The sequence below is a fragment of the Pteropus medius genome, unplaced genomic scaffold (assembly GCF_902729225.1).
Source record: "Pteropus medius unplaced genomic scaffold, Ma_sr-lr_union100, whole genome shotgun sequence".
NCBI classification, from domain to species: domain Eukaryota; kingdom Metazoa; phylum Chordata; class Mammalia; order Chiroptera; family Pteropodidae; genus Pteropus; species Pteropus medius.
Genome location: NW_024354550.1, coordinates 763,063 through 775,419, shown reverse-complemented (window position 1 = coordinate 775,419; position 12,357 = coordinate 763,063). Strand labels below are relative to the sequence as shown.

Genomic DNA, 12,357 nt, shown 5'->3' with positions numbered 1-12,357 from the left:
GGGCTCTGATACCTGCCCAGTTGCTCTTTGGGTGTCTTTTGTAGAAGTGGTTTGGTGATGCTCTGGTGTGGTCTAAAGCTGGCTACCAGGTGTGTTGCTTCTGAGGACTCTTGGGAGGGGCTATGTTGCTGACCAAAGTCAGCCACTGCCAATGCCCTGCCCAAGGCCACCTGGAATGAGCTACAAAGTAATCTGCATGTGATTGCCACTGTGCTGAACTTGGAAGTACCTGGGAGAGGCTAAGCTGGGAACCAAGGCTGGCTGCCACTAATGCTGGGCTTGAAGTAGTTTAGTAAGGGATATGGGACACACTGAGGTCAGATACTGCTTGTTTGGGTTTGTAAACCTTTTAAGAGATTTTAGGAAATTGCACAGCATAAGCCAAGAGAGGCCATTTGTATGGAAAAGCCACTGGAAGAAGCTTGGGTGGGCCTGCAATTTGGGTGGGATGGGGTCTCAGGGAATCAGCAGGGTGGGGTGAATGGTGTTAGCCAGGTTGATGGAGACTCAGATATGGCACCCACCTGAATCTGCATGCCAGGAAGGGAGAGGGCTCAGCAAAGAAACAATGGATTCTTCCAGTACTTCTCTCTGGGAGAAAGCTGCCCCTCCAGCCCTTGATCTAAAGCCAGACAATTCAGTTGCTTCCTGTATGTCCCTGGTACCTTTCAAGCTGTTGCCACAGCACTGAAGCTCAGAGCAAGTGAGTCAGTCAGTAAGTCCACACATGGGCCCTTTAAGAGGAATACCAGGATTCCAGCAGCCTTCCGTCTCACTCAGCCACAATCACCATTGGTTGTAGGGATTTTTCTCCCAAGGACTGGAACCGTGGACTGGGGAGCTTCATGTGGTACTGAGACGCATCACTCCTCAAGGGGATCTCTGCAACCAAGATATCCCTCTCTATTTTTAAATGTCACATGTGGGCATGTGACTAACCCATTTTGTGTGTCAGTCTCGACATTGCTTCTTCTGTATATCCTTAGTTATAGGACTTCTGTTTAGCTAGACAATTTCTCAGTGAAGGTTGTTCTGTAGTTCAGTTGTAATTTTGATGTGGTCATGGGAGGAAGCATGTGTTTACCTATTCCATCATCTTAACTGGAAGCCAAGTACAAGCTACTCTTGATCAACTTAAACTTTAAAAACAAACTTCAAAAGAACCAAGCTCATCAGCAAGTAGCTTAACTGCCAGCAAAACAAATTAAATGCTCTTTAAAGAAAGACGGCAAAACCCATACACTCAACAATTTAACATAATAGCCAGCATCCAAGCAAAAATTACTAGACAGGCAAAGAAACAAGACAGTGTGATTCATAACCAGGTGAAAAATAAATTATATACAATTATAAATTATGTCCAAGGATTTTAAAGAAAACGTGAATATAACACTGAAATAGAGATACACATACACACAGATACACAAGCATGCACAAACAAATATTTTGAAAGATTTAAATGAAATGTCTAGAGAAGAAATATACTATATCTGAAATGAAAAGTTCACTGGATGGGCTTAACAGAAGATTACACAATGTAAACGAAAAGATCAGTGAATCTGAAGATAAAGCATAAAAATTGATCTAAACTGAAACACAGAAGTAAGAGAAAGGATCTGTTACAGATTAAAGGAGACAACTAATTCAATGTGTGATCCATGATTAGATTATGAAATGGTTAAAAACAAAACAGCTATATGGGCTATTTTGAGTACAATTAAGAAACTGAAACATGTACTCTATTATTTGATAGAATATACTATTTAAAAAATACACACACACACACACACACTGATACCCTATATTATTTAGATATAGTATTTATCAATATAAAATATACTAAGTGTAGATCTAGTAACGGCCAGAGGGGGTGAGGCTGAGAGAAAGCAGTGAAGAGTTAAAGATGTACAAATTAGTAGTTGATTGATAGTCACGGGTATGGGGAGCACAGCAGAGGGAATGCAGTCAGCAGTAAAGTAATGGCTATGTGTTGAGCCAGAGGAAAGATAGAATAATCAGGGGAATTGTTTCATAAACTATATAAATGTTTAACTAATGTACTGTGAACATGAAATAAAATGCTAAAAAAAAAAATCCTAATTGTGGTAGCTGTATTTTGTGGACATGTAGGAGAAGGTTGCTGTGGGAAAAAGAAAGTCATAAGATATAAAAAATGAGCTATTTTACAATAGTTTAATACAAAACACTTGAGAATTACTAACAATGGTAATTTCAACAGGATTTCTATGTTTTCATCTTTGTTATATAAAACACAAAGTCTTATCTTGAGGGAATTATTTTTTAATACCCATCTGGGTACTTTGACAACCTGATACATTTTAATCAAGCCAACGTCATATAATTAACTTAAATAGAATAATTTTTAACTGCCACAGTGCATTAATAACAAATGTGAACTAATTTTACCATTTCTCAAAAAGATAAAAGCGAAATCCTGCTTCACTTAAACATAAATGGGAATTATAATACTAGAAAACTAAATCTGTGATGATTCATAAAGTATTACCTTAAAAACTAACAAAAAGTCATTTTTTCAATGCTTTTTGGTAAAAACAATAATTACCAGAAGACTAAGTCTATTACCACCTTGAAAAAACAGAGATCTGATAAAATAACATGTAGAGCAGTTTGAATGCCAGGCTTTACGTTCCTTATGAATCTTGTTTATTTGTATATATCTCAAGCCTAGATGAATCTCTGTCACATAAGTACTTGTTTAATCAAACTAAATCACAACTAAGGTAACTGTCCACCCAGCCCTACCCAGCAATCTATATGCCACAAAAAATGAAATTTTTTTTAAACAGCAACTTCAAACTAGCATGCAGCAGAAATAGCTGCATATAAAGGTTTATTTAGGCTTTCTTAATGTCACTGAGAAAAAAAGATATTATAAAAAGATATAACTATTGGTTAGTTCCCCCTAAAAAAGATGCAGAAATTTTACTTCAACCTCTATGAGAACCATCTACAGATCTTCTACAGAAAATGCAATCTAACTTTGCTTCCAAATCTTTCCAAATGCCAACTGAAAAATTCTCTGGAAAATTGACTTTCTTTTCTTTCAGAATTTCCAACACAAAGCAATAGTAACTCAGTCATCAGCCTGGGTCAAGTACCCTTTCTTTCAACCTAGGTGATCAAAGCAATGCAGATGAAAATGGTGACAGTAGAGAATTCACATTTGAATGTAAAAACTGTTCATTCTCTCTACAGGACAAAAATTCTTGGCAATGTTTTGGTAGGGAATAATTGTTGAAATAAGATCCAGAACTGAGGCAAGCAATCCTGCCAAGATTAAATCCCATTCCAACAGCATTCTTTCTTGCACATTATTTTAGGATCACTACAGGACATGTTGAGAAGAGCTACTCCATAGAAGACAGTACTGGGCTTTAATGACATTTCTCTCTCATAATAGGTATTCAATGATATAAGCCATCTTTCTCTTTCTTTAGATTCTATTTTTCCTCCTTAACTAGACATTCATCATTTATAGTTTATCTGAGATGTCTGAAGACCTTGATTTTAAAGCAAACAATGTGTGGGGAAGAGAGATGAGGATAAAGTTACTAGAACGACATTGCTTTATTAGGTTAAAGTACATTAATTTACTATTGTTCAGCTTTTTTCTTTCATTGAATATTACTTTCCTGATAAAAGAAAACTTGCTTTGCTGCTTTAATATTGAATAAATTTGTGTATAAAGGAAACTAATTATCAACTAAATGGTGGAAGAAAGGAATAAATGAGTAAATTAACTAGCAGCACAAAGCTGTTTGAACCATAGATGGGTAGAAACAAGTATCCTTGGACACATTCCTTTAGGGGAATCTTTTAAACATGATTCTGAAGTAGATTAATAACAAATGATATAAATTACTTTGTAGGAATATATAAAAAGAGCAGGAAAAATTATATAATACATTAAATGACTTTAAAATAGTTTGCAGAGTTTAATTTCTAATCCATGTCCTATCTACTTGCTTAGTACTACTGAAATCAAAGCGCAATTCTGGAAATACCATGTAATGTATGAGCCTGGAGGCCTGAGAGGGGAAAACAAAAAGTAATCCTAGTAAGGAAAACTGGAGGACTACTTTGTAAGAAAATGAAACTTGGTAAAAATGTATATTTTTATTATTTATTATGATGACTTTATCATCCAAATAATCCAAAAACTTTATGGAAATCTCTTTATTTTCATAAAACATTTGGAACTAGAGAAAAATGTTTGTAGGACAAATGAATATCTAGATTTAGAAATACCAAGAGCATTGAGTGAAATGAACATGAAGCCAATAGACGGTTCTGATAATATTGTTAATTCCCTCATCCAGTTAAATTTAATTGTAAGCCCTTACAGTTTTCTAATATTCGTTTCACTCAGCACATATTTACTCAGTTACATAAACTACCAACTACCTACCATACAATGTATCAGGCATTAGAACTATATAACATAAAACATTATCTTCTCCCTCAAAGAGATTGACATGGGATTAAATAAGTACTACATAAAAGAATAAGTGATCTATTTTGCCTTGAAGAAACATCAGGAAAGGTTTTGGATAGAGAACAATACTCTTAGACCTAATTTCCCCCAGACACACAAGCAGAGGGAGGATATTGCAGATAAAAGAGATAAGAGACACCAAGACAGAGCGGGTAAGACTGCACAGCTCATATGGGGTCTTGTAAATTCTTGAAGGTTTAGGTGAGAGGACACACAAAATACAGATGTTACTTAAGAGAGAGGCAGAAGTCAAGTAAAGTAGGGGTTTGTACCCAAACTAAGTTTTGTATAAGTCACATTCCAACAGAAAATGAGTACCAACATATTCTTTATCATCTACAATCCAAATGCAATTTCTATCCATGCCCCCCACCAAAAAAAAAAAAAAAAAAAGAGTGGAGGAAATAATATCTAAGCCCTTTCAGCCTCTTGATAATTGGCCTACATGGCTTTGCAGGAAGGCAGGTTTTTCAAAAATAATTATCAGAGCATAAGATGATAATAAAATTCAGAAATACATGCATTGCACCATTTGTTTACCAAGCTTCCCTAGAGTTCAGTTATAGTAAAGTAAATTGACTATTCAAAGAAATTGTTTACTTTGCATTAAAACCACATAGTGGAAATACCTTGGACAGTAATGACAATAAGTAGATTTCTGATAACGAATCTTTAACTGCTTATAAACAGACATTTGTACAGTTCTAGAAAGTTCTATTTTAAGTGATTATTTTAATGTTCTTGAAATAACCAGATATTTTTATAGTTTTTAATGGAAAATTTCCCACTTAGATGCCAATACAAATCTTCTGAGAACTCTCTGCCTCAGAATGCTAAAAAGCCATTTTCTAGTTAAAAGATTTAAGATAGCCTTATTTATCAAAGAGCCAGTAATGTTTTTTAACTTCAAATACTCACCAAAAACTAATATTTTCAAACAATTATATTTTGTCACAAAAAGAACTGCACTGTATAAAGATAAAATGTTTTGCTTTTCCACTAAGAGCTGTATTTTTCAGAGGATACAGTTTTTGTCAGTGTGAGTAAAAATGATTGTTTTTAGAATAACAGCTAGTGTTTGATCAACAGTTCTTCCTGGACTTCTGGACATTCTATATATCCAAATACTGCTTCTGAATATGAGGTCTGCTGCATCTTTCCAGGGCAAGATAAATTAAAAAGCTCAAATGTGCTTCTCTCAACCAAAGATGAAAAAAATAAAAATAAAACAATGCTCTTTTTTATTTTAGAATGTTACAAACAATGCAATTTCCTATCCTCTAACAACTAATTGCATGTCTGCGTTCTTATTTGGCTATTTCTGAGTCACAAAATACTTGGGATAGTTTTTATATAGAAAATCTGCCGTTTCTTTTATTGTAGCACATAATTTTCACTTCTTCATTTACTTTTACAGAAGAAATAAAAGACATCTAGGTTTCTTTAATTACAGTACAATATTCATCTTCCAAAACAAATCTAAAGAATTTATAAAAAGTAACCCTGAAATACCAACCATCAATAATCTTTTAAAATATCTTGATAAAATTTTATTTTATGTTATTCTCTTGTGCTGTCTATAATGGAAAGGGTTCCTTCTCCAAGGAAAGCTCTGTAAGATAGAGCCAATTCTCATTTGCCTGAGATAATTCAGGTATCACTTTGGATAGGAAGCATGGGGGTAAAAAAAACCTTGTACCTACTATCAACTGCAGCATTCTGTACAGTGCTGAATTAAGCTTTTCTCAGTACTCAGTCCCAGTTTGCTACATCAGGATAAGGAAATGAGTTACTTTTCTATTTTCTTAAGATGATGCATTCATACAAAATTGTGGCTATACATAAATGAACCACTATTTATTATCTACAAAAATCTATTTATTTTCAATTCAGAAAAGTACTATACATACATTATAAATAATTAGGTTCCATTATATACCTAATAAAATACTGTATATTATCATCAATTTAGATGCCCAGAAAATACAAGCATAGATTTCTGATCTGAAGGTTATAGTTAATAAAGCTAATAGCCTATCCATAGGCAATTACCCTTAGAAGGAAAATTCTTTCTGAGATGAGATTCCATTTGTTTTTTTAGTAACTGTGATGAATTTATCCTTATCAATTCATACTACTTTGGTAAGTGATCCCTAATTCTTATTGTGTATTTATGAAACTTATATTTTAATCTTACATACTGATATAAATTAAACTGTCCTTTATAAGCCAAATTAGAAATTTTTCACATCAACTGACATTGAGGAACTATATCACAATTTGACTTATAAGCCAGTAATTTAGTTTCTGAAAGGTAATGGTTAATTTTGTAGGTCGACTGGACTGGGTGAAGAAATACACAGAAAGCTGGCATAACATTATGCTGGGGTCTCTGTGAGGAGGTTTCTGGAAGAGACTGGCATTTGATTAAGTAGACTGAATAAGGAAGTTCATCCGTCACCAATGTGGGTGGGCACCATCCAACTCACTGAGGGCCCAAAAATAAAAAATAAAAAGGTGAAGGGAGGGCAAATTCCCAATTTCTCTTTAGATGAGCTAGAGTAATAGCTAAATTATAATTCTTGGGCCTTAGGACTCTAAGACTTACACCATCAGCTTCTCTGGTTGTCAGGTCTTTAGACTCACAGTGAATATCACTGGCTTTTCCTGGTTCTTCGGCTTGCAGACAGCAGATTATGGAACTTAGCCTAATACAATAGCATCTTTGCCATCATCACCCTTATTCAATTTTACACCAATGGTAAAAAAGCATAAAACATCAATGGCTAATATCTACTGCTTACTTACAGTGTGCAAGGAACTATTTAATAAGCATTTAATGATGATTATTTCATTTGATCCTCATAAAAATCCTATGATGTAGGAAACATTATAATTCCTATTTTATAGATAAAGAAATTGAGGCACAGAGGTAAAATAACTTGCCAAAGATCACACTACTAATAAATTATAAAGACGGGATTTAAATAAGTGCAGCCTGTTTCCAGACCTCGATTAAAATCAAGGTCTCCCCTGTAAACTGATGTTGCATAAATTTAATACAACTGAGACAAAGACAGAAATCATTAGGAATGACATGAGTAAGTAATCTTTAGCCTTAAATAGATATAATATAGTTGTTTATTTATGAAGGAAAAATAAAGTTAAAGAACATATACGATGGACTAGAACTTTACCCATTAAAACTATGTCTACATAGTGAGAGATAATAGGAAATTTTTAACATTTTCCTTTCTAAGATGAAACTCTTCAACTGAAATGTTTTTACATTTTTTTATATGTACGTATTTTTAAAGAATGCATCATGCACATAAGTAGAAGGCTTACCACTATATAATAGTTTGATTTAACAAAATCTTTATTGTTCTCCTACTATGCACTATGATACAAATGAGATATATTAATATAATTAAAACATACACTCTAAACATAGTGAAGTCGCATATAAGTGAAAAAAATAATGTGATAGAGCAATAAGGAGGTATTTACAGAGTGGAAGGGTGGTACATTAAGCTGGAATGATTTGTTCTGCCAGAGAGAGTAGAAAAAAAAGTAAGGCTTCCAGAGGAGTTAACATCCTCAACTAGCACTTCAATGATGAAACAGTCAGAAATAGAGGTGGTAAAGGTAGTCTTGGACAGAGATCTTGAGCAAGGAAAATAGTAAATATAAAGGCACAAAGGTGTAGTCACCATGGCAGAGCAAGGTGAGAGACGTCAAGGAGGCAGTATGGCTGCAACATAAAATTCAAGGCAGGAAGTGAAAAGAGATAAGATGGAGTGAATCCTAAAGCTCCATTAGAAGGACTCATGATGAAGACCCATTGAAGGGATAAAAGGACTAACATGCCTACTTATTCATTCCTGAGTTGTGTTTTCACCATCAAAAATACTCAATGACAGTATTTCCCTAAATTCTGCAGTGAACCATCTCCCATTCTCACCTAAAAAAGTTACAAAAAAATTTAAAATTTTCTAAAAAGATATTCTGGTTTCCAGTTACTAAAGACTGAACTGAGCCAAAAATTACATAGAATTATAGAACAATAAACCTTAGAATCAGCAGATTTAGTTTATTTTTAATCTCTTAGAGGCCAGAAATAAAATATTACAATAATATTTCATTTTTGTGGCAATGATCTGTAATTATAGCTTAGTTTTAGATCAAATTTTAAAATGTTTTAAATTCAAACTACTATAAACAACATAACTGAAGAGAAGGAAATCTACTACATGGGACTTCAAGTTCTAATTTATTTCCCATTTAAAGGCAATTGAGAGTTCAGATTTGGAACTTATGTACAGTAGTAACACTATCATTTACAAAGTGCTCTACATTTTCAGATCCCTTTACAGTTATTATTTTTTTCCTTTAATAAGTTTATCATCGATGTATCATTTTTTTCATGAAATGAAAGAAACAGAAACAAAATGTAGGCACAGCAGGAGTCATGGCAGCCTTTCCTTGATGCTATGGAAAGTATGTGAAACAATATCCTGTGTCTATTCTCTAAGATACATGCGAGACACTATATGACACTCCGGTCTCAGGTAGTAAAGTAAAAGTAACATAAAAACTTATTTGATACAGGCCTCAATGTGGCTCTTCTGCTAAGGCCAATCCAAAAACAGATTTGTAAAGACAGTATTAAAAGTATCAAAAAAATACATCTTTAGAATAGCACTAATGATAGTGAGATAGTGAGGGAGGTCCTATGGCCAAAACTGTGTTTACTGCCTGAATGTCAGCTTAACCCACTCCAGAGCAACAAAATTTATACAGGTGACAGGGTCAGCTTATTAAATTAGAGAAATCCCAATGTCAACATAGATATAGGTATAGGTGTAGTACTAAAACTGGAAGGGTGAAGGCATAAAACTAAAACTCAATTATTCCATTCCCAGGTTAAATCAAGCAAGACTCCACTATTCAATCACAGTTCAAAGATGTGCAACAACCACCTGGAAATTCTTAGGACCAATAGTAATTATTTATAATCTAGTCAATTTGTTTGTCGTCAATCTTACTAAAATCGTGAATCATGAAACTGATCGTGTCTTCCTCTTTGTACTGGCTGCTAAAAGTTGAGAATAAATTCTGCAGCAAATGAATAAGAATTAAGTAAACCTGCTCCTGTATTTTTTTGCCTTTACTATCTCCTCATTTTCCTTTTGTCCTCACACCTTTCATTTTTTTAATCTGAACAAATTGTGGAAACTTAAATCTTTTCTGAAATAAGGGAGTAGTTAAGTTGCTAACTAAACAAACAAGAGCAAAAAAATTTAAAAAGCAAACATTACCTTTATATCAAAATTACAATCAAGTCTTCTAATTAACACGATGAAAGTGCCAGATGAATTGTCTTTTAGTGGTGGAGGCACTATGGGTTCACAAGCATTCTCTGGTTTTGAGTTAATCAAGAAACCCTGAAAAAGAATAGGTAATAAGTTTTTTCTCTGTTAAACCCAAAAAATCAATTCAACTTTCTTCCATAAACATCTTTTGAACTTACTTCATATGTTTTGTATTCTGCTAGATGAACTATCTGGCAACTCACCAGTTCCTACCCTCCAATTGTTCACAATCCCAGAGCTTCTAAAGTAGTGTTTGGTTTCATAAGCATTTAAAGTAGGTTCTGTTTTTTTAAAGTAGGTTCTGTTTTTACTATTAAAGTTACAAATAAAAAAATCACACCTAAATCCATCACCCCAAAGACAACCACTATTAGCATGTTGGTATAGTTAATGACTGACTTTTCTAAACCAAGCAAATACTTTTTTTAAATAAATTTTTAAATTTGTTATCAAACAATAAAAATGCACAGAATTCTTAGAATTTATTCTATAGAAACACTAGCCTGAGTAAATAAAGGTATACATAGAAAGATGTTCTCTGCTACATTGTTTTTAATAGCAAAAATTTGAACCCATGCACACCAATAAGGCAGCCATTTAAAAAAGAATAGTATATTCATACGATAGAAAAATAATGGAGCCATTAAAAAGAATGAGGTAAATCTATATATATAACATTGAAAAAATGTCCACAAGATAATTATTAATTTAAAAAGAAAACAGTAAGTTGCTTTCTCAGAAACATAAGATAGTTTGATATCAGAATATAAATCAATGTAAAATATAACATTAATTGATTAAAAGAGGAAAACCAAATAACTATCTCAATAGACATAAGACAATGAATAAACATAAAACGATGATCACAATCGTTAAATTCATTTATAAGAAGAAACGAGCAATTAAAGCTATGACACAGGGCCTCAACAATAGTCTGTACAGTCTACCAGTCACACCAACTGTCTATTCCACAGGATTTGGCAGTTTCTCCTGCCTTAAGTTGTACTGCTTAGTTTTGTGATAAGAAATGTTTTTGCATATATATCAGGAATAAAATGCAGCACACCTTTACTTACTCACAGAATAGTTCCTCTTCTTGATTCTATAAAGTGTTTGGTTTTACTTTGCAGAGAAATAGAACTGTGGTTATCATTCTAACAATGAATATTTACTTGACTCGTTAAATTTATACCTTGCTGCCTTTTCAGCATCTTTCTGCGCACACACACTTTTTGCTTTAATGACAAATAACATAGTACAGTTATTTTCAATACATTTATAACAAGAATTAAACTCAACCATGTAGTACTAATAAGATATATTACTCGACTGAAGTGAAGACAACATGAACAAGCTATGGCCAAATTTCCCATGTCCTGGTGATGATAGCTTTATCATGACTGCCACCTGGTGGACAGAAATTGAAAGACAATCCCAATTTCAGATGTTAAAATGGATAATAAAAAACAAAACAAAAAAAGGGTCTACAAGTACAACTTTACAAAGGTTTTGCTTTTCATCATTTCTGTATTGTTGAATGTGTTACGACAAGTATGTTATTATTTTTAAACTTAAAATATATTAAAAAAAATACACAATAAGCTAAAAGTCCAAAAAAACAATCTTTTTGCATAATGAAAAATAGACTGGAGTCTTTAAAAAAGAAGTCTTAGATTATTAAATATTATCTTTCCTTTGGACTATGCTAAAAATAATAACTTGCTAAAATAGCTTATTGATTTCTATTCTTCCCTCAGATGTGAGTCACTTAAACCTAAGTGCAAATTTACTTTGTTTCATCATCCACAAAGTCTACGAGGTTGCTTAATGGGCTTTGCCAATTAATCTGGCAGAAGCCTCTGGATTCTTAAATAGGAGTGGCCAAGAGGTGCTGCCTTAAACCAAGTCACCCTCCGGGGCCAATCCCTTCTTATTAAAAGGACGCTTGCTCTGTGATCAAAATCCTCTTCATCTCTATCTTCTGACAGAGGCACTTTATGCCAATAATATGTAGGAAGCCCAATGCCAAGGAGACTCAGAGACTGATGCTCACCCTTCTTCCCTTTGTCGTTGTAATTTTCTGATTATTAAACAAGGATGCTGGACAAAAATGATGCAGACTAGCACCTCAATTATCATCAAATGTATAATGCAGTAGGTTTACAATATATAAATATGTTGATTTTTTAAAAAGCTTTTATGACTATACATAAAGCAAAATGCACAAAATAAAATTTTCAGCTTGATGAGTTCTCACAAACTGAACACACCTGTATCCGGAAACAGAACATTAACAGCACTTCAGAAGGTCCCTTCACCCTCCCTGCCAGTCACTACTTCCAAACCCCACCTCCTATGTCACTGCATGAACTTCTAACAGCTTAGATTAGTTCTGCCAAATTTTACACTTGACATAAACAGAACCAGATAGTATAGTAAGTGCTC

The 12,357-nt window shown here is 33.6% G+C and overlaps 1 protein-coding gene across 8 annotated transcripts in view; it reads right to left on the bottom strand.

Moving 5' to 3' along the window:
* The window catches only part of RNF13 (ring finger protein 13), a 139,792-nt gene that overhangs the window by 68,388 nt on the left and 59,047 nt on the right, over positions 1-12,357 (bottom strand). For 6 of the 8 annotated variants that reach the window (XM_039855073.1, XM_039855077.1, XM_039855078.1 and 3 more), the window contains one exon: positions 9,859-9,984. The exons of the other annotated variants lie outside the window; for them this stretch is intronic. In XM_039855073.1, the coding sequence (XP_039711007.1) occupies positions 9,859-9,984 (126 nt within the window). The remainder of the gene's footprint in view (positions 1-9,858; positions 9,985-12,357) is intronic. 8 annotated transcript variants of the gene reach the window in all.